Source organism: Nylanderia fulva, unplaced genomic scaffold (assembly GCF_048542155.1).
Source record: "Nylanderia fulva isolate GAGA-0341 unplaced genomic scaffold, ASM4854215v1 Scaffold80, whole genome shotgun sequence".
NCBI lineage: Eukaryota > Metazoa > Arthropoda > Insecta > Hymenoptera > Formicidae > Nylanderia > Nylanderia fulva.
Genome location: NW_028190917.1, coordinates 214,066 through 237,147, shown reverse-complemented (window position 1 = coordinate 237,147; position 23,082 = coordinate 214,066). Strand labels below are relative to the sequence as shown.

At 27.8% G+C, this 23,082-nt stretch overlaps 2 protein-coding genes across 3 annotated transcripts; both read right to left on the bottom strand.

The window, feature by feature from the left end:
• Nucleotides 1-1,303: 1,303 nt before the first annotated feature.
• On the bottom strand, nt 1,304-10,424 carry LOC114931638 (sterol O-acyltransferase 1-like). 2 transcript variants are annotated; one of them, XM_085489332.1, is made up of 10 exons: nt 10,039-10,424; nt 9,785-9,943; nt 8,274-8,341; nt 7,945-8,075; nt 6,686-6,856; nt 6,141-6,289; nt 3,408-3,547; nt 3,137-3,300; nt 2,535-2,808; nt 1,304-2,202 (listed from the first exon to the last, which is right to left on the bottom strand). In XM_085489332.1, the coding sequence occupies exons 2-10, from the start codon at nt 9,873-9,875 to the stop codon at nt 1,771-1,773; spliced, it is 1,620 nt and encodes a 539-aa protein (XP_085345458.1). In that variant the 5' UTR covers nt 9,876-9,943; nt 10,039-10,424; the 3' UTR covers nt 1,304-1,770. The 2 variants fall into 2 exon arrangements, with proteins under 2 accessions (XP_085345458.1, XP_029159597.2); XM_029303764.2 differs by having other exon boundaries at nt 9,785-10,424.
• Nucleotides 10,425-11,331: 907 nt separating this feature from the next.
• Nucleotides 11,332-20,180, bottom strand: LOC114931639 (sterol O-acyltransferase 1-like). Its single transcript, XM_085489336.1, has 9 exons — nt 19,545-20,180; nt 17,755-17,822; nt 17,320-17,450; nt 16,430-16,600; nt 15,759-15,907; nt 14,900-15,039; nt 14,489-14,652; nt 13,817-14,090; nt 11,332-12,998 (listed from the first exon to the last, which is right to left on the bottom strand). The coding sequence occupies exons 1-9, from the start codon at nt 19,633-19,635 to the stop codon at nt 12,567-12,569; spliced, it is 1,620 nt and encodes a 539-aa protein (XP_085345462.1). The 5' UTR covers nt 19,636-20,180; the 3' UTR covers nt 11,332-12,566.
• Nucleotides 20,181-23,082: the final 2,902 nt, after the last annotated feature.

Here is a 23,082-nt window from a genome sequence, read left to right as displayed (position 1 = left end):
TGTCTTTATAGGTTGAAGAAAACACGAGTAAAATAAGAGTTAAATCAATCAGTTATAAATAATCTGTCAGATTGATGCAGAGAGGGAAAATATAATTACGCTTTTAGTTATTATTTTTAATACTGCAAAAAAATATTATTTTATAAAAATAATTCTCTTTATTCATTGCCGAAGAATTTTTTAAGAGAGGGCTAAAACATATGTATATTTAATATGATAACTGAAGATTATCATTTCTTTTATAGAAATGCATGTATTTTTTATATTTCTAATAAGTTTATAATGTTTTTTTTATATTTTAATTACAAAATTCGAGATATTGAATTATTTTGAATATTATAGAATCATATGTTTTCAATCCTTTATTTTCTCATATCAATTTTAATTAATTTGTTAATCGATATAATTCTAAATTATACAACGGTTTGCACTAAAATAAACAAAATTATAAAACGATTAGTCTTAATAAAGCGATATCTAAATGATTTTAAATTATAATTCACGTGTGAAAGTGTCATTTCAGACTTGATTAATTTTATTAATTTTTTATATTATACATATATTGTATATATATATATATATATATATATATATATATGTGTGTGAATATATATATATAAATATAATCTATTGTATATATACAGTGTAAAATAACATATTTACATGCAAATTATAATATTATACAATATATATTTTTCTGTTTTGCTACAAACAGAAAAATTCTAATATTTTTAAACTGGACGCGATTGTATACTTTTCTTTCCTGTTGCCACGTAAAAATATATCACAAATTTATATCTAATACGAATCTGAAATATAATAAGCGTGTTAATCTACGGAAGAGGATCATGAATTCGAGAGGAAAAAACGAAAAAAATATAATTGAGCAATAAGTGTAAAAAAAAAAAAAAAAACAAATAAGTCACTCATTTTCGTAAATTATAATTATAATGAAGGATCAATGAGAGTTAAAAGTTATTAAAATGAAATGAGTGATTTGTTAGAATGCTTGAATTATTTACGAGGCTTTTTGATGATTGTCATTTTTCTTCAATTAAAATTTAATTAACTATAAAATTCAATTGATCAATTGAAATTAGAATCAAAATGTTGCTCGTTTCTGTATCTATTGCATGATTTTAGAATTACTTCGCGTCTTGATAAGAAAAAAATTTTGTTTTCTTTTTTAGTGAAAATTATTAATAAATTATTAATTGACTTTTTCGATCGATTTGAGTATAGAGCCTATAAAATAATTTTCACTAAAAAAGAAGACAAAATTTTTTTCTTATAAAGACGCAAAGTAATTCTAAAATCATACAATAAATACAGAAATGAGCAACATTTCGATTCAAATTTTAATTGATTAATTGAATTTTAATTGAAAAAAATGACAGAATCATCAAAAAGCCTCTCTCATAAATAATTTCAAGAATTCTAATAAATTACTCATTTCATTTTAATAGCTTTTAACTCTCATTGATTCTTCATTATAACACCGAATAATAATTTATACCGAGTTTATAATAAAAGAGCTTAATCCAAATAAATTTCTAGAACTTGTTTCTACAGTACCCAAGTAGCAAGCATATGTCATTTTGACGTCGATGACATCATTTTGACGTTTAATGACGCCAGTTTGCTACTTGGAACGATATCTAAAGGAAATTTTGTGTCCTGATTTTGGGTTCCCATTTTGAAGCAGTCTGAGTTTGATAATAAAGCAGGAATAGAGAATTTTCACACCGCTGAAGGTCGAAATTAGACCATCTACGAGGCGAACTGCGTCTGACAGACCCAGCTTCGCGGTACGAGCAGGTCCATGTAGTAATTGAAGTAAGGTGAACAGTTTCGTCGAGCGAAGTACTCCATCGTGTAGGTGCTAATCATGATGCCGCCTCCGAGGCAGAGGGTCAGCCATATGAAGACATTGCTGACGACGGTTCTGCCGATGAAGACGACGGCGAAGCCGCAGCCGGCGAATAAGATAAACAATACCGGGTAGAAGAAGCGGGATGCGAACACCTGAATGTACTCGTGAAAGGCGGCGGAGACGAGGAAAACGACGAGGGTCGCAACAGTCTTGTTGCGTGGCATCACGATCTCGTATATGTCCTTGTAGATGTAGGTGTAGAGCCAGTCGTGTACCACCACGTTCCATGTGCGGTAATACATGCGGTAGGACGTGGAATTCCACCAATCCTGGAAATAATCGATATAGTTCGTGTAATTTAATTTTACTAGTGATGGGATTAAGTGTAATTTAATTTTACTAGTGGTGGAATTAAGATTATTTGGATAGGAATTTTTATTTAGGAATAGGCATTTTTTTCTCGTTGGACATTGAATATAATTTGAACTTCCAAATAGGTTTGAACTTGTTTCGAACTCTGTATGATTACTTAAAACTCATACTCCACGCGACTATTTGTTCGATTAATTTACGTGATCATTTGGGAGATAGGAATTTTTATTAAGGAACTTTTTTCTTGTTAGACATTGAATATATAATTTGACAATTTAATGAGACTCACCTTATAAAACAGTCGATCAGCGAACTGCAACATCTCCGCCCAGGCGTTCATCCACGAGTGCAATAGGACGTAATGTCCGAGGATGAAGGAAATGATTCCCGGGATGGTTGCTTCGATAGTCCTCTTTACGACCCACTTCAATTCTACAGGTTGTTTACCAAACATTTCGAAATTTGGGCCTACGAGATGCTCCGTGACAAAAGCCCCATAAAAGATTATCAGGCCAACCTCGGCAAAATTTTTTATTACCACTATCCATCTGATTCTGTTTGTTCTGAAAAATTAATCGCGGATATTTTAATTAATTTAATAATAAATTAATAAAATTAATTAATCAATAACATTCATTCGGCTCTTATACCATCTCGTTAAAACTTAAATATTTTTTCTTAAAAAATTATTTATATGTGATAATTAAAAAAAAAGAGAAATAAAAATAATATTGTTATTTTGTACAATACAAACATATTTTTGATTATATAAGTTGTGCAAAATATTTGAACAAGGATATCAACATTATATTAAATCGTTTTTTTCTATAGTTAGTCGGCAAAGATTCCAAAGAAATTTTTTCGCAATTTGAAGAATAATGCCAAGAATACCTCGGATATTTATCACGATATATGAGAGTCGGTGCGAATAGGAAGTACAAATATTGCGAGAATCCGGGTCCATTCGGTTGCGGAACATCACTGTGAGGTTTGTAAGATATAAACCTGGGCGCCACGCTTCTAACGAAAGCATAACTCTTCATCATCTGGCGCAGCTGAAAAAAAGTTCGGATTGTTTATTTATTTTATTTTTACATTTAATACTCTGATTAATAAAATTTAGAATTATTATATTTATATTATTTTAAACTTTCATACATACTTGTTCCGAGAGTATAACTAAGCTGCTAGCTATGCCTAGATCCTCTCTTAGCATCACCGTGACAGGAATATGTATAAAGAAAATCATGTATATTATAAAGATTATCAGGAAGCTATAATCCCAAAACTTCCGGGTGGTAGCTGAAAAGAAAAAAATTTTAATATTTTAATAATGATATACATATAATAATAATATTAATTGACTAAAATAATTTGCATAACTCAATTATATATATATATATATATATATATATATATATATATATATATATATTATATAATTACATATATATGTATATATAAAGGTGTGGACTGAAGGTAAAGGAGGTAAAAGGTGGATAAGAAGGAAGTAAAAGTGTATGAGGTAGTGCAGGAAGAAGTAAGAAATATAAGATGTGAGGTAAAGAGAAAGTAAGGCGAGGATACGTGGAGAAAGAAAAGAAAGCGGTGATGACAATGGAGAAGAAAATAAGGAGTGTGAAGGAAAAGGAAAGTTAAAGATGGAAGCGGTGGTGATACCAGAAAATGGAAAGAAGAAGATTGAGGAGGTGTAAAGATAAGCGAAAAGAGGTTTGAAAAGAAGAAATGACTAGGAGTGCAAGGTGTGGCTGTGAAGAAGAGATAAAGAAGACAAATAGATTGTTAAGGATTCTGGTGTGCATGATGGAGGAGGTGACTAGGTGGTTGAAAAAGGAGGGAAAAGAGGAATACAGGAAGAAAAGAAAAGTAAAAGAGGCTGGAAGGAGAGAAGTAGACTAGAGGAAGGAGAGGGAGAAGATGAGAAGAGAAGGAGAAAGGAGGAAAAAGAAAGAAGAGGAAGGAAAGAAAGGGAAGAGAGAAGAAGACGGCGGAGACAGAAGGAAGTGAAAAACGAGGTGAAGAAAAAGGGGATGGAAGTGAAGATTAATTTAAAGGAAATTGTGAGGAAAAAAGAAGAGGAGGCAAAGAATAGGAAGGAGATAGAGGAAAAGAAGGAAAAGAAAGAAGACAGAAGAAGGGCGTGAGCAGAGGGAGAAAAGGATGGAGGAGAAGAAGAAAGAAGGAAGGAGAAGCGAGGAGCTGTTAAGGACTTTAGAAGGGGAGGAAAGAGAGAGAGAGTGAGCAATTAGGAGAAGAGCAATGATAGGTAGGGTAGTAGTTGAGGGGAAGAGATAGAAGAAAGAAGAGAGGAAAGAGGAGGGTTAGAGAATAAGACAAAGAAGAGGTTAGAAGAAGGGGGTAAGGAGAGAGTAAAGCAGAGAGAAGGATGGAAGGAGCAGGAAGAGAAAGCTAGGGAAAGCTAAAGAAGAAGAGGAAGAAGATAAGGCCAGAGAATTAGGAAGGATGGATAGAGGAAGAAGAAGAGAAAGCGGAGGAGAATGGTGGAGAATAGTTGAGGAGGAAGAGGACTGGAAGGAGAAGAAAAAGAGAGAAAGGAGAAGAAAGGAAGAGAGGGAGAAAGGAACAAAGAGAGTTGAAGAAAGAGGAAGAGCGCAATATAGAAGGAGAAAGAGAGAAAAAGGGAAGAAGACAAAAGAAGAGAGAGAGAGAGAGGGGGAAGGAATAGAAGTGAAGAGAAGGAGAGAAGAGAAGAGAAGAGAAGAAGAAGAGAAGAGAAGAGAAGAGAAGAGAAGAAGAGAAGAGAAGAGAAGAGAAGAGAAGAGAAGAGAAGAGAAGAGAAGAGAAGAGAAGAGAAAAGAGAAGAAGAGAAGAAGAGAAGAAGAGAAGAAGAGAAGAAGAGAAGAAAAGAAGAAAAGAAAAGAGAAGAAGAGAAGGAAAGAAGAGAAGAGGAGAAGAAGAGAAGAGAAAAAGAAAAAACAACGTGGTATGGAAAGAAATTGAGAAAAAAAGTAAGGAGAAAGAGAGGGAGGAAGGAACAAAGAGAGTTGAAGAAAGAGGAGGAGAGCGCAATATAGAAGGAGGAAAGAAGAAAAAGAGAAGAAGACGAAAGAAGAGAGAGAGGGGGAGGGAGGGGAAGAGAGGGAGGGAGAGGGGGATAGAGAAAGAGGGAGAGAGGGGGAAGAAGGGAGAGGGAGAGAGAGAGGGGGGATAGAAGAGAAGAGAAGAAGAGAGAAAAGAAAAAAGAAAGATCAACGTGGTGTGGAAAGAAATTGAGGAAGAAGGTAAGGAGGAAAGAAGAGGGTTCATGGAAGAGATGATGAAGAGGGTGTTAGGTAGGAAAGCAGGAATTAGTAGAGGATAAGTAGGGAAAGGATAGAAGATAGAGAGAGAGAGAAGTCAGAAGAGAAAGGGAGACAGAGGGAGAAGGGGAATTTAGGGAGTGCAGCGTTAAGAAAGAGGGGAAGGAAAGTTTAGGACAAGGAGGGATGGGGGAGGAGGAAGGATAGTCTTTGTTTTATTTGTTAAAGGAAGGAGAGAGGAAGGGAGAAGGCAAGGAAAGGACTGACAAGGGAACGGTCGGAAGTGTCCCTCACCGATTTTAATGAATCTTGAATATGTTGTAGAGCATTGAATAATATTAGACCCGTATTTTTTTAAGCGGCGTGTCTCAACGTTTAGGGGGTAAAACATCCCCTTGAAAAAATTGGTTTTTTAAATTTCTGAGCTAATACCGTCAAAACGGTAAAAGATATAAAAAATATGTTTCAAATAAAAGTTTTATGGTTTTCAATGTTTCTTAAAACGGTGTAATCAAATTATGGAAAGGGGGGAATTTAAAATTTTAGAAAAATTTGACATTTTTAATTCCTTTTTTTTTATATCGAAAAAATCTGAGGTGAACAAATATTATTACATTTTGGTGAAAACTGGAGTCGCTGATAGGCCCAAAGATTGAAAGGAATGTAGACACTGATTGTCGAGATCTGCATGAACGACCAAATATAGAGACAAGTCGGAAATTTGGCGAAAGCTGTGCGTATCGTCATGGTCCCGATCACCAATCTTGAAGAAATTATTAGATATATTTTAATTACTCTCTAGAGAGAATTCAATGAACTTTTAATAAACAAGAGATATCTCGATTGTCATCTTATTTTCGTGAATTACTTCTCCAAAGTAACAATATAAAACAACACGATTGTTCGTTTTCCATGTATGGTATATTCATGTATATACTATAGTAGGCATTTTTTTTTGGTAAATTCATGAATCGTAGGCGATAAATATTTTTCGCAAATTTTAAAGAAGAAAATAAGAAATATAGAATAATTTCTCACTTAAATTAAAAATTATAAATTTAAAGTTAATTAAAAATTAAATTTAAAAATAATTCAAATTTTTAATATTATTTTATTTTAAATTTCTTTAAATATCATCAGGATTGATGATTTTACTTACGATCCCTCATCCAGGATGTCGTTCACGACGGTGCTGAACAAGAAAAGTATGAAAGTCACTACGAAGAAATTGTAAACCGTGCGAATGTCTGTAATCTTGAAGAGATCGTCGAGCAGCGAGTTTCTGGCAAGAAACTCTTTATCTGGGAGTGCACCTTCTTTATTAGATTGTCTGCAAGATGATCAGAGATTGCAAGCAATTTATTATCAATATTATATATTAATTCTCCGATATTTTTGTTTTGTAAATTTGTTGATAAATTTATTTTTTTAATTGATAATATTGATTTTTGTAAAAAATATTGCACAAGAAGACGTGCACATTCAGAAATGTCATTTTGACGTCATTAGATGCCAATTTTCTATTTGAGTATTTTAATCAGTTTTATTTATTTGTTAAGGAATTAAGCTACCTTGACGCCCAAAAAATCGTGTGAATTTTGAGCATTTTTTGTAAGCAAACAAAATTAATTAAAAATGTAATTTTTAATTTTTATTATACAAGAAAATATGAAAAATTAAAAAAAAATGTTTTTATTATAAAATGGCGGCGCCGGACTTGTTACAATTATCAACTTTTTCTGCGGAGCCTTTGCGGCAAATAGCAAAACTCATATAATTTTCGATCACTTGAAATTTTTACAGTATCTTTAAATTATCTAAAGAAGTATATACGGATTTTACGATCCATCGAAAATTTTTTTACTCCTTAATTCATGTTAAATTAATTTTAGATTAAGATGAGTAGCTTCTTATAATTATAGACGATCTTATTAAATTACATATTTTTTCAAAAAATTTCCAGATAGAATATAATATAACAATATGATAAGTATATATAAGAATTTTAATTAATATTTATGAGGAGTTCTTTACTCATATCGATAATAATGATGTGTATTCCACAAAATAATTTGTATTTAGGTCGCTTTCTTTATTTAATGTTATAATATTATAATTATTTAATTATTATATATAATAATATATATATTATACTATTAATAAATATTACATATATATTTATTATATTAAATAATATTATTATAAAAATTATAATATTGTAATATATTATATATTATATATAATATACATATGATATATTTATAATAATGATAATAATAATAATAATATATAACATAATATAAAATATTATGAAATATAATATATTTATAACAATAATAATAATAATAATAAAATATGATATAAAATATTATAATATAATATATACATATAATAATTTAATAAGCATGTAACTTTTACCTTTTATCACGATATTTATCCTTGTTAGACGGTTCTCTCTTTGATAGAGAAGTCTCAAATCCTTGCAGAACCTCGGCTATCACATCGTTAATACGATCGTTAACTTGTGCCAAAATGTTCTCCCTCATTTCCTACGGAAATATATATCAATCTTAAAGAGATAGACAAAAAACAATAATTATAATAAGCGCGACAATTTACATCAGATGCGCATCATCTCGTGCTTCTGATGACCGATATAATTTTTGACCGAAACAACTTTGTCACTTTAAATCGCGCATTCCATTAAATCTAATCACGATCGAGCCGAGGTCATTAATTATTCGTACCTGCATACTTTTTCGCAATCCATCGGCGGTCGTCTCACGTAAATAAATGTCCACGTTTCCGTTATCCACTGGAAGAAGAAAGTATAAACATATACAAATATAGATGTATGCTTTGAAAGTTAAAAAATAGTTTAAAAGTTAATAACTCTTAATTTAGCTTAATTTAAATTAAAATGTATTAATTTTAACTTCAATCAATTATTTTTGACCTGGAACTTATTAACTTTTTTCCCAAGTTAAATTTTTGTTATCTCTGAATACCATTATTGTTTTTTTATAAGGTGTAAACGTACTAAGTTTTACAATACTCAATAATTTACCCAACCCTGGTAATTTGCAAAATTTTTCTTACTGCAATAAATACATTTATGTTTTCTTTAAATTAATTAATTTTCTCTTTCGATTATTTTCTATGCATAAAAATATGAAAGTAAGATCATCGAAATATAAATATTATACGAGATTATATTTTATACGAGATTATATATTTTATAGATTTTATAAAAATTAAAATTATTCTCTTTTTGATTATATCTTATCTATGTAAATTTTATCATTAACAACTTAATTATCAACTTAACACCCTGTTTTTAATTTCTGACAACACAAAAAGAAATATCTCAATTGTATATTATTGCAATGACATTATTCTTTCGAAGACTGTAGTTTTCATGTTTTGTCACTGTTTGTCAGATTTATAAAATTAATAATTTGGTAAAATTAATATATGAAAACCTAAAGATGTAAATTTCTGTGACACATATTTATACTCTCAAAAAATCGTATACTATATATAATAACAATTATATATATATACATACACATATATATATAATAAACATAAAAATTTATGAAAATATTTTTAAAATATAAAAATGTATATATATATATATATATACATTTTTATATTTTAAAAATATTTTATATATACATATATAAAATTAATATATAGAAAATATATTTTTCTTTCTGTGCAATTAAATCATAAAAACGCTACATATATTCATCTCGACACAAGAAATTATTATTAGTTATTAAATGTTATCACAATTATATAAAACTCTTTAAAGTCTTTAACCGATAGGTCGTAGCAGCATAGAGTAAACAAAACAGAACAGCTAATCGAATAATACGCTTAATTGTGTTTCATATAATAAACGCGAAAATAATAACAGAAACTAACTAATCGGTAGGTCAATATACATTTCATATACAAGAAATTTATTTCAAATATTTTGATTTCTCGATAAAGAGAGTTAACGAGATTCGAAATATAGCTGACAAAAATTCTAATAATTTCTTTCTAAAGTATTGACAAAATTTCCAAAAAATTATTTAATCCAAATATGTATAGAACCAAAAAGAATAATTTCCATGATTATCATCGAAATCGCGAGATTATAAGGTGCGAAGGATTCGATCTCGAAAGAACATTTCCAAAGGAAATTTAATTTTCAAATAATAATAAATTCAATTAAATTCTAGAAATTATATCTGACAATTTTCTTTACCTTTTTCGTGAAATCCATTCGCGACCGATTCCGCGTTAATTTCCTCGGAGGATTTGACGCTGTTGACGTTAGTTTTCTTGATGGACTCCATGGCGATAAAATAAAACTCTTTTTCTCTTATCTTCTCCCCTGAAGACACAAGGGACGATTCACGATTTCCTATTTACATCCAGTTAAAAAAAAGCGATTTTTTATCACGATTTTTTATGCGAATTTACGCGCGATTTCGCGTCGGTTTTTGAACTCGGAGGCACCTAAGAGTCTGGAAGAGAATTGACGGTCAAATCGGCGCACTTCGATTAGATACTTCACTTTTGATTTCCATCTGTTTCGCGTAACGGTCCGCCGTAAACTGTACTGGTTCCTCGGCTCATCGTGAATTATTAATTATCTCACTGCTGCTTATATCACGGCGCTTATCACATCTCAGACCAAGTTCAAAATTGGTGCATAAGATATCTTTAAGATCTTTTTTTTTGATATCATATTATAAGATTTCTTATAAAGTTATCTTAAAGATCTCCTAATGATATATCTTATGCGTCAATTTTAGACTTGATGCTGTCTGGGATTCCACATCAGTACAGCCGCACCGATTTAAGAAGCCTGAGGTCATGTGTACTTGAACTGATATATGTAGTTGTCCAATGAATCTGCGATGAGAGAACAAAGTCAATTGCTTTCCACGCGCCGATATATACGATATATATGTACGTCAATTATTTATTATTGCTTATTTTCAATTAATTGCTGCTTCCATTTGGATCTTTTTTTTTAAGTCACGAAATGCGCCGACTTTAGTGTGTTCCTTGAATATCAGCTATTTTAACAAAGTCTTTTTCCATCAATTTTTTTAAAGTTTTATCGATACATCAATGTGCAAATTATATTTATTTTCTAATATTATATTTATATAATTTTATATAATATAAAATCAAAATTGTGTTTTTATTATACAACTTAAAATTACAACGATTTATATAATAATCTTATGTAAATTATGTAACATTTAAAAATATCACTTTGCGCGGTGTTATTTAGTATTATTTTTTTTATTTCTGTTTTGTCGAATAAAACAGTAATTCCTTTTTCTTACATATTAAATTATTTTTCAACTGCATTGTGTAAATATAACAAATTTATTTAATACAGAATGTATAATGGGGTCTTTAATCAACTATAAATGGCTTTATATAGATTGAAGAAAACACAAGTAATAAGAGTTAATCAATCAGTTATAAATAATCGGCCAGATTGATGCAGAGAGGGAAAAGATAATTAGTTATGCTTTTAATTAATAATTTTAATATTGCAAACAATATTATATTATAAAAATAATTCTCTTTATTTATTGTCAAAGAGTTTTTTAAAGAGAAGGCTAAAGACACATATTTGATATGATAATTGAAGATTATAATTTTTTTTATAGAAATGCATGTATTTTTTATATTTCTAATAAGTTTTTAATGTTTGTTTTGTATTTTAATTACAAAACTCAAGATATTGAATTGTTTCGAATATTATCGAATCATGTTTTCAATCCTTTATTTTCTCATATCAATTTTAATTAATTTATTAATCGATATAATTCTAAATTATACAATGGTTGGCACTAAAATATACAAAATTATAAAACAATTAGTCTTAATATAGCAATATCTAAATGATTTTAAATTATATTATAATTCGCGTGTAAAAGTATCATTTTGGACTCGATTAATTTTATTAAATTTTTATATTATACATATATATATTATCTATATATACATGGCACTTTCACATGCAAATCATAATATTATACAATATATATTTCTCTGGTTTGTTACAAACAGAAAAAATTTTAATATTTTTACTCTAGACGCGAATGTATATTTTTCTTTCCTGTTGTCGCGTAAAAATATATCACAAATTTATCTAATACAATTCTGAAATATAATAAGAATGTTAGTCAATCTACGGAAGAGGATCATAAATTCGACAGAAAAAAAAATGGAAAAGTATATTATAATTGAGCAATAAGTGTAAAAAACAAATAAACCACCCATTTTCATAAATTATTAATTGATTTGAATATAGAGACTATTAAATAATTTTCGCTAAAAAAGAAGACAAAACTGTGTTTTTTTCATCAAGACGCGAAGCAATTTTAAAAACATACAATAGATGCAAAAAGGAGCAACTTTGCGATACAAATTTCAATTAATTAATTAAATTTTAATAGTTAATGTAATTTTAATTGAAAAAAATGACAGAGTCATCAAAAAGCCTCGTAAACAATTTCAAGAATTCTAACCATTCACACATCATTTCATTTTAATAACTTTTAACTCTCATTAGTCTTTTATTATTTGTTTATAAAAAAGAGCTTAATATACTTCTAGATTATCTCTACACTATATATAGTCCATTTCCCACACAGCAATATATCCAAAATCAGGACATAAGATATTGTATGACATCCTCTAGGTAACAGACTGACGTCATTAAACGTAAAAATGACGTCGATAACCTTTATATGACGGTTAGTGACATCATTACGACGTTTAATGACGTCATTTTGACGTCGATGACGCCATTGTGATGTTTAATGACGTCATAGTGACGTTCAATGACGTTATTGTGACGTTTAATGAGATCAGTTTGCTACTTGGGACGATATCTAAAGGACATTTTTGTGTCTTATGTCCTGATTTTGGGCATGTTTCGATTTTGATGCAGTCTGGGTTTGATAATAACAGCACGAAAAGAGAATTCACACCGCTGAAGATCGAAACTGGACCATCTACGAGGCGAACTGCGCTTGACAGACCCAGCTTCGCGGTACAAGCAGGTCCAGGTAGTAATTGAAGTAAGGTGAACAGTGACGTCTAGCGTAGTACTCCATCGAGTAGGTGCTGAACATGATGCCGTTTCCTATGCAGAAGCTCAGCCATATGAAGGTGTTGCTGGAGGCGATACTGCCGATGAAGAAGAAGCAGAAGCCGAAGCCGGCGAACAGAATGAACATCACCGGGTAGAAGAAGCCGAACCCGAACGCGAGAATATACTCGTGAAAGGTAGCGGAGACGAGAAAGACGACGAGGGTCGCCATCGGCTTGCTGCGCGGCATCACGATCTCGTACATATCCTTGTAGATGTAAGTGTAGAGCCAGTCGTGTACCACCACGTTCCAAGTGCGATAGTACATGCGGTAGGACGTCGAGTTCCACCAATCCTGAAAATAATCGATAAATAGTTCGTGTAACTAAATTTTACTAGTGATGGGATTAAGTATTTTACAAGTAAGTAATGGGATTAAGTATCTTACAAGTAAGTTCAAATTTGTTTGCATGATTTCGGACTCGCTCTATTATTATTTCGAAAAAATAGTACTTTTAAGTATTGTATATTCAAATTTAAATAAGATAGGTTCAAATTTTTTAGTATGAATACTTTTAAGCATGGGTGTCTACAGGATTTTTTCCAGAAGGGAGTATAATTAAAACTTTTTTTGTTCTTTCTTAATTATTTTAAATTTAATTTTTTTGTTATTTTTATTTTTATATATACTTTTCAAAATAATTAAGGGATAAAAAAATTGTCCAAAAAATAGGCAAATTTTTAATAGCCGTAACTTTGTTACGAAAAATGATAATTTAAATTTTAAAAAAGGGTTTTAAAGCTCTACTTTCGAAAGATCATAGCTTCTTTTATTTTCTTCAATTCTAATATTTTTTATATACAGAAAACGACGAACATAACGAAATGGAAAATATTTCTCACTTTGTAGACAATACGTACATTTGAACTTAAATCAAGTATGTTCTTTTACGAGTACTCATGAAAAAATTTTAATACCTTCCAAATAATATTCCAAATAGGTTTGAACTTGTTTCAAATTTTCTATAATTATTTAAAAATCAGATTCACGCGACTACATGTTCGACTGATTTACGTGATCATTTGGGTGATAGGAATTTTTATTAAGGAATAAAGGAATTTTTTCTCGTTAGACATTGAATATAATTTGACAATCATATGACTGAGGCTCACCTTATAAAACATTCGATCCGCAAACTGCAACATCTCCGCCCAGGCGTTCAACCACGAGTGTAATAAGAGGTAATTTCCGGAGATGAAGAAGAGAATCCCTGGGATGGTCGCTTCGATACTCCTCTTCACGACCCACTTCGATTCTACAGGTTGTTTACCAAACATTTCAAAATTCGGTCCTACGAGGCGCTCTATGACGAAGGCCAAATAAAAGATTACCAGGCCAACCTCGACGAAATTTTTCATTACCACCATCCATCTGATTTTGTTCGTTCTGAAATATTGATCGCAAATATTTTAATTAATTTAATAATAAATTAATAAAATTAATTAATCACTATATATCATTCGTTCGGCTCTTACATCTCGTTAAAATTTAAATATTTTTTTATTAAAAAAATTTATTTATATATGTTAATTAAAAGAAAAAAAGAGAACTATATAAAAATAATTGTAATTTTTGTACAATACACACATATTTGTGTATAAATTGTGCAAAATATTTGAACATTATGTCAAGGATATCAACATTATTAAATCGTTTTTTTCTTGTTTTTTTCTTATAATATAATGAAAAGTGCAAACGATCAAAGATGAAGGATTCTTAAACATTGAGTCGGCAAAGATTCCAAAGAAATTTTTTCACAGTTTGAAGAATAATGCCAAGGATACCTCGGATATTTATCACGATATATGAGAGTCGGTGCGAATAGGAAGTACAAATATTGCGAGAATCCGGGTCCATTCGGTTGCGGAACATCACTGTGAGGTTTGTAAGATATAAACCTGGGTGCCACGCTTCTAACGAAAGCATAACTCTTCATCATCTGGCGCACCTAAAAAAAGTTCAGATTATTTATTTTATTTTTACATTTAATGCGCGCGCGCGCGCTTTAATTTATAAAAAGTTAGAATTATTATATTTAGAATCGAGCTTTATATTATTTAAACTTTTACATGCTGAAAAACTTTCGCACCTGAAAAAAGTTTGAATTACTTATTTATTTTTTTTTACATTTAATGCTTTGATTTATGAAAATTTAAAATTATTATATTTATATTATTTTAAACTTTCACACATACTTGTTCCAAGAGTAGAGCTAAGCAGCTAGCTGTGCCTAGATCTTCCCTAAGCATTGCCGTGACAGGAAAATGTATAAAGTAAACTACATACATTATAAAGATTGTCAGGAAGCTATAATCCCAAAACTTCCGGATGGAAGCTGAAAAAAAAATTTTTATATTTTAATAACGATTTATAATAATAATATTAATTGATTAAAATAATTTGTAATTTAATTATATATATATATGTAATTTGTAATTTAATTATATATATATATACACACATAAAATTAAATTGTTTTAAATTATTTAAATTATTTTATTTTAATTGATTAATGTTATCTAATTATTTTTTAAACTCACAATTAAATATTATATTAGCTTATTATCTATAACGTTAAATATCGCATAAAACAGATCTGATGCATTATTATATTATTATATTCTTTAAATTTTAAATTCAGTTATTTATTATTTATAATTATTTTGAACTTTTTAGTTTCGCTTTTTTTATTTAATTTTTTCTAAATATTTTTGTATTTTTCTAAAAATAAATTTTAAATAATATTAAATTTGGAAAAATGGTCGTTATCATTTAAATCAAATTATTTATCTAATAATAATAATATTATTATTATCATTATATAATAATAATAATATATAAAATATTAATAATATAATATATATTAATAATTTATATATATATATATATATATATATATGTATAATTAATAATATAATATATATTAAATATTAATAATATAATAATATATAAAAAATATATGAAAAAACATTAAAAAATTAAAAAATTCCTTTTAAGTTCCTTAAGTTCCATTTTTTCCAATATTCAAAAAATCTGAGGTGAACAAATTATTACATTTCGGTGAAAACTGGAGTCGTTGATAGGCCCAGAGGTTGAAGGGAATGTAGATACTGATTGTCGAGATCTGCATAAGCGCCCAAATATAGAGACAAGTCGGAAATTTGGCGAAAGCTTTGCGTATCGTCATGGTCCCGATCAACAATCTTGAAGAAATTATTAGATATTTTGATTATTCTCTGGGGAGGGTTCAGTGAACTTTAACAGACAAGAGATATCTCAATCGTCGTCCTATTTTAGTCAATTGCTTCTCCAAACCAACAATATATAACCATACGATTGTTCGTTTTCCATGTATATTCATGTCTTATTTGATGCCGATAACTCTCGTCATTTTTTAGATAAGCCGTAGCTTCCATTATTATTAAATTAGTTACAATTCTAATACATAGAAGACATATCTTACAATTCTCGATTACATAATCTAGAAATTTTTTGGACAAGTCTGAAGTAGGCATTTTTTTCTGACAAATTCATGAATCGTAAGCGATAAATATTTTTTAAGGAAATTTGAAGGAAGAAAATAAGAAATATAGAATAATTTTTCACTTATATTTAAAATTAAATTTAAAGTCGATTAAAAATTGAATTTAAAGGTAATTCAAATGTTTAATTTTATTTGATTTTCAATTTCTTCAAATGTCATCAGGGTTGATGATTTCACTTACGATCCCCCATCCATTATGTCGCTCGCGACGGTGCTGAAGAAGAAAAGTATGAGAGTCACCATGAAGAGATTGTAAACCGTGCGAATGTCTGTAATCTTGAAGAGATCGTCGAGCAGCGAGTTTCTGGCAAGAAACTCTTTATCTGGGAGTGCACCTTCTTTATTAGATTGTCTGCAAGATGATCAGAGATTGCAAGCAATTTATTATCAATATTATATATTAATTCTTCGATATTTTTGTTTTGTAAATTTATTGATAAATTAATTTTTTCAACTGATAACATTGATTTTTGTAAAAAAATATTGCACAAGAAGACGTGCACATTCGGGAATGTCATTTTGACATCGAATGATGTCATTAGACGTCAAATTGATGTTATTTTGACGTTTTAACGTCAATTTGCTTGGATCTTTTAATTAGTTTTATTCGACTGTTAATTAATATTAAATTAATTTTAGATTAAGATGGATAGCTTCTTATAATTATAGACAATCTTATTAAATTACATTTAAAAAATTTCCAGACATAATATAATAAAAATATGATAAGCATATTGGTATATATACGAATTTTAATTAATATTTATGGTATTATATAATTACACTTATCAATATTTATTATATGTATTCTGCAACATAATTTGTATTTAGGACGCTTTTTTTATTATTTAATATTATAATATTATAATAAATATTTGACTATTAATAATATATTATTAATAATGTATTATTAATATTATTTATTATATATATATATATAAATATTATAATATAATATATTTATAATAATAATAATAATAATAATAATAATAAAAATAATAAAAATAAAATATAATATAAAATATTATAATATAACATATATAATAATTTAATAAATATGTAACGTTTTACCTTTTATCACGATATTTGTCTTTGTTAAACGGTTCTCTTTTCGATAGAGATGTCTCAATTCCTTGCAGAACCTCGGCTATCATATCGTTAATACGATCGTTAACTTGTCCCAAAACATTCTCCCTCATTTCCTACGGAAATACATATAAATCTTAGAGATATAGAAAACAAAAGCTAACATCTGTTATAGAAATTTATCACTAGTACGTCCAAATAATCATTTATTACTACTTATTATCTCTTACTAGTTATAAATTTCTATAAGTGATGTCTTTAAGGAAACAAAATTATAATTGCGATGATTCACATCAGAGGCGCATCATCTCGTGCTTCTGATGACCGAAATAATTTTCGGCCGAAACAACTTTGTCATTTTAAATCGCGCATTCCATTAAATCCAATCACGATTGAGCCGAGGTCATCAATTATTCGCACCTGCATACTTTTTCGCAATCCATCGGCGGTCGTCTCACGTAAATAAATGTCCACGTTTCCGTTACCCACTGGAAGAAAAAAATGAACATATACAAATATATAGTAGATATGTTTTAAAAGTTAAAAAAAGTTAATAACTTTTAATTTAGCTTAGTTAATTTAAAATGTATTAATTTTTAACTTAAACTAGTTACAATATATTTGACTTTAAACTTATTAACTTTTATCCTAAGTTAAATTTTTTTGTTTCTGAATACTATTATTATTTTTTTATAAGTTATAAACGTATTATTTTTAAATTAAAGTATTATATTAATTTTTATGTTCATTTGTCATCAATTGTAATTACCAAAAAATATATTTCTATATAAAAATCAAACTTTTTTGTTATTTGTTGTTATTATACATTTTAAAAGAATTAACAAAGTTCTAAATTTAATATAAATAATGTTTTTAAAAATTAACTTTTGATTTAACTTTAGTTAATTAATCGTAACTTATATTAGCTTTAACTGTGTTAATTTTTTGTTTATGCAAACTTTTGACTTTACTAAATTAATTTTACAAGTAACTATAACTTTAACTTAACTTAGTTTTAAAAAACCATTAACTTATCAAACCCTGTTAATTTACAAAATTTTTTTACATATAATTATGTTTTTTTTACATCAATTGATAATTTTTCGATTGTATGCATAAAAATATCGAAGTAAGATCATCGAAATATGAATATTATACGAGATAATTTTATAGATTATAAAAGTATAAATTCTTCTCTTTCTGATTATATCTTATCTATGTAAATTTTATCGATCAACTTAACACCCTGTTTTTAATTTCTGACAACGCAAAAAGAAATATCTCGATCATATATTATCACATTACTCTTTTAAACTGTAGTTTTCATACTTTGTCACTGTTTGTCAGTTTTATGATAAAATTAATATATAAAAACCTAAAGATGTAAATTTCTGTGACACATATTTATACTCTCAAAAAATCGTATACTATATATAATAATAATTATACACACACACACACACCCCATACACACACACACACATATATATATATAAACATAAAAATTTATAAAAATATTGTTAAAATATAAAAAATGTATATAAATACAATGTATATAAATACAATATATATATATATATATATATATATATAATTAATATATAAATATATATATATATATATATATATATATATAAAATTAATATATAGAAAATATATCGTTCTTTCTGCGCAATTAAATCATAAAAACGCTACATATATTCATTTTGGCGCAAGAAATTATTATCAGTTATTAAATGTTATCACAATTATATAAAACTCTTTAAAGTCTTTAACCGATAGGTCGTAGCAGCATAGAGTAAACAAAACAGAACAGCTAATCGAATAATACGCTTAATTGTGTTTAATATAATAAATGCGAAAATAATAACAGAAACTAACTGATCGGTAGGTCAATATACATTTCATATACAAGAAATTTATTTCAAATATTTTGATTTCTCGATAAAGAGAGTTAAACGAGATTCGAAATATAGCTGACAAAAATTCTAATAATTTCTTTCTAAAGTACTGACAAAATTTCCAAATCATTTTTTAATACAAATATGTATAGAGCCAAAAAGAATAATTTCCATAATTATCATCGAAATCGCGAGATTAGAAGATACAAAGGATTCGATCTCGAAAGGATATTTTCAAAGGAAATTTAATTTTCAAATAATAATAAATTCAATTAAATTCTAGAAATTATATCTGACGATTTTCTTTACCTTTCTCGTAAAATCCATTTGCGACCGATTCCGTGTTAATTTCCTCGGAGGATTTGACGCTGTTGACGTTAGTTTTCTTGATGGACTCCATGGCGATAAAATGAAACCCTTTTTTTCTTATCTGCTCCCCTGAAGACACGAGGGACGATTCACGATATTCTATTTACATCCAGTTTAAAAAAAGCGATTTTTTATCACGATTTTTTATGCGAATTTACGCGCGATTTCGCGTCGGTTTTTGAACTCGAAGGCACCTAAGAATCTGGAGGAGAATTGGCGGTCAAATCGGCGCACTTGGATTAGATACTTCACTTTCGATTTTGACCTGTTTCTCGCGGCGGTTCGCCATAAACTGCGCTGGTTCCTCGGCTCTTCGTGAATTATTATCTCACTGCTATACTGGTACCATGGCGCTTATCACATCACATTCCGCCGGTACAGCCGCACCGATCTAAGGAGCCTGAGGTCACGTGTACTTGGATTGATATAGTTGTCCAATGAATCCGTGATATACCGCGATATGCGAGTACAAGTCAATTGTTTTCCACACGCCGATATAAACGATATATATACGTTAATTATTTATTATTGCTTATTTTCACGTGTCAATTATTAGTTCCTTTCATTCGGGTCATCGTATAATATCATTCTAGCCTGGAAGAAGTCTCTTTCGAGTAAAATTATTTTTTTATTTTTTATTTTTAGCAAATAGATAAGAATGAATCGAAATAAAATATATTAAGAAAATAAGGGACGAAAAGAGAGAGAAAGAAAAATAATATTTCATAAAGTTAATTGAAATTAAGATTGTATTTTGATAATAAAATATTTAAGATGCTAGACTCAAAAAAAAATATCAAAAAAATATTCTCTTCTGATTTTTTTAACGTCATTAAATGTCAAAATAACGTTAATCGACATCAAATTGGCGTCATTTTAACGTTTAATGACGTCAGTTTGCTATCTGGAAAACTAAAATATTAAAATAAAAATTATTATTCCAAAATATAAGAAAAACAAGATTTAATATATGCAACATACAAAATCGGAAAATCTGTAATATAAGATAAAATATGTAATAAAATTTGTTAAAATTAGAAATGTAAAATATTTTAGAATAAAATGTGAAGAAAAAAATTTAAAAATAACGCGCTTTTAATAGTTTAATTTCGATAGACAGAGATAATGTTGCAAGTTGCATTTTTTCCAGTTACTTTCAACAGAGTTAATTTGAGATTTTAATTACAAAAATAATATTGAAGTGTGAATATTACGATGTAAATATGCCGGTCGGTTTCTGATTTTTGATAAGTAAAATTTTACCATCAAAGAATTGAATTTGTTTTTATTACAAATTTATGACAGATGAAAAATGAGACTTTTTTGAGACAATATTTTATACAGAAAAAAGCGAGATATTTTATATATTCATAATATTATTATAATGTTATATTATTTTATATTATTATTATTTATTGTATATTATTATAATTATTTTATATTATATTTAATTGTATATTATAATTTTATATATATTTTATATTATATGTATGTGTATATATATTGTATATATATATATATGTGTGTGTGTGTGTATATATGTATATGTGTGTTTTTAAACAATATTTTTATTATGTAATTAATTGTATTATGTAATTATTATGTTTTATAAATAAGAATATATATATATATATACATATATGTATATAATAATTCTATTTATATATAAATAATAATATATTATAAAATAAATAATAAAAGTAACATTATAAAAATAATAATATTTACATACAATGAAAATTACTCTAATAATATGTGTGAATGTGCACTTATTTATATTTATATTCTTATATATTTAGATATTTTACTTTCTCTCTCTTTCTCTCTCTCTTTCTTGATTAAAGTTAATAATAAGATTAAAAAGTAATTAATGAATTTTTGAAATAAATATATCAAAAGTGATTATTAACTCAATTCCTTCGTCAAGCAGTTTAAAAGATATGTAGGTCGAATATGATTCGACAGCATTGCTTGTTACTACTCGAATTAACTACTAATTCTTATGATTTGCCTGACCTTTATCTCTCCTCGAGATTGACGATATGAGCGAGTGCGACATATACATATTTGTCAAATGTATAAGTGATAAACAACAATTTATACATACTTGTTTCAGTTCTTCTTTTCTCTGGCACACATTTTTGCTTGTTCATCTATATTAAACTCTGCCATTTCATAATCCAAAACGAAGAAGAAAATATAACGAGATTACCGTTTTATTGATGTACATATTTGTAGATATAAATTTGTTTATATCTACAAATATGTACATCAATAAAAACACACATACACACACATGTATATATTTTTCTTTTCTATCACTATTTCTTCCTTTTTAATGATCTTGTTGCATCATTGAACTCTCGTAATTTTACTGAGCAAAAGTCTTAAGAGTTCCATCTATAAATGCGTGAGATTATTATATCATATCATTGGTTTGTCATGATATGAATTCGTCACACACATATTTGTGTATACGTATGCGTACACAATGTTGTGCTAAGTCGGCTAAAAATATTTATCGAAGATTTCGTCAGGAATCATTACATGTTATGTAATATGCTCCGAGTTAAATCACAAATACAAACACATTATCGAATAACATAACAACATTATTATACAGTGTTATAATCTATATATATTGTATATAATTTATTACGTCAAAACAATTGAAATAATAAATAATATATATTTTTAAATATATTATATTTTATTACATATTATATTATTTGATTATTTGTCACACGTATTTTGTGTAATAATTGTGTTATTTTTGTAACATCTTTACAACCACCACATGTGTGTGTGTGTATGTGTGTATGGGGTGTCCTAGATTTTCGAACGAGTAACTATTGTAAAATTACTTTATAGTTACTTTACACAACTATTATTATTACTTGTTTCTAAAAACACTAAAATGATGATATTTAATATCCGTCAAATAATATTTTATATATTAAAATAGCATTATTATTAATGATATATATTCGTTTATTAAATTGTTGCTAAATAATATATTTTTATTTATTAAAATTTTTTATTATATTGCATGTACACATATATTTATATTTATAAAAATTAGAAAAATTTTTTTAAGACAATATATTTCAATGTTTGTTAATGTTTTTTCAAACTATCGCGTATTCTGTCGTGGAAATTATCAGCAAATACATTAAGCATATTGCAGCAACAGTCACGTGATAAGATGATAGAAAGCTATCAGGTTTTTAATTGATTAAGTTTAATGTAAAATATAATAGTTTAGGAATATCATGTAAACATCTATATATAAAAGGTTTTTTTTATTTGTTTCATATTATATAGTTTTTATTTTTTTTCATAATTTTAATTACGAAGAAAAAATACTATATAAAAAACAAAATATTAAATTAAAAAATTTTAAAGTTATAACATTTTTAATTTAAAATAAATTATATTTTTAAAATTAACTTTTAAGTTAACTTAAGTTAATGTAATC

Excerpts from the sequence above, each read along its gene's own strand:
- LOC114931638 (XM_029303764.2), bottom strand. The coding sequence starts at position 9,875 with ATGGAGTCCATCAAGAAAACTAACGTCAACAGCGTCAAATCCTCCGAG. Across the intron at positions 6,290-6,685 it reads GACATCCTGGATGAGGGATC|ATTGGTGATCGGGACCATGA; the intron begins GTAAGTAAAATC and ends AATTTCTTCAAG. Across the intron at positions 2,809-3,136 it reads TATCGTGATAAATATCCGAG|AACAAACAGAATCAGATGGA; the intron begins GTATTCTTGGCA and ends TTAATTTTTCAG.
- LOC114931639 (XM_085489336.1), bottom strand. The coding sequence starts at position 19,635 with ATGGAGTCCATCAAGAAAACTAACGTCAACAGCGTCAAATCCTCCGAG. Across the intron at positions 17,451-17,754 it reads GATTGCGAAAAAGTATGCAG|GAAATGAGGGAGAATGTTTT; the intron begins GTGCGAATAATT and ends GTATTTCCGTAG. Across the intron at positions 16,601-17,319 it reads GACAAATATCGTGATAAAAG|ACAATCTAATAAAGAAGGTG; the intron begins GTAAAACGTTAC and ends ATCATCTTGCAG.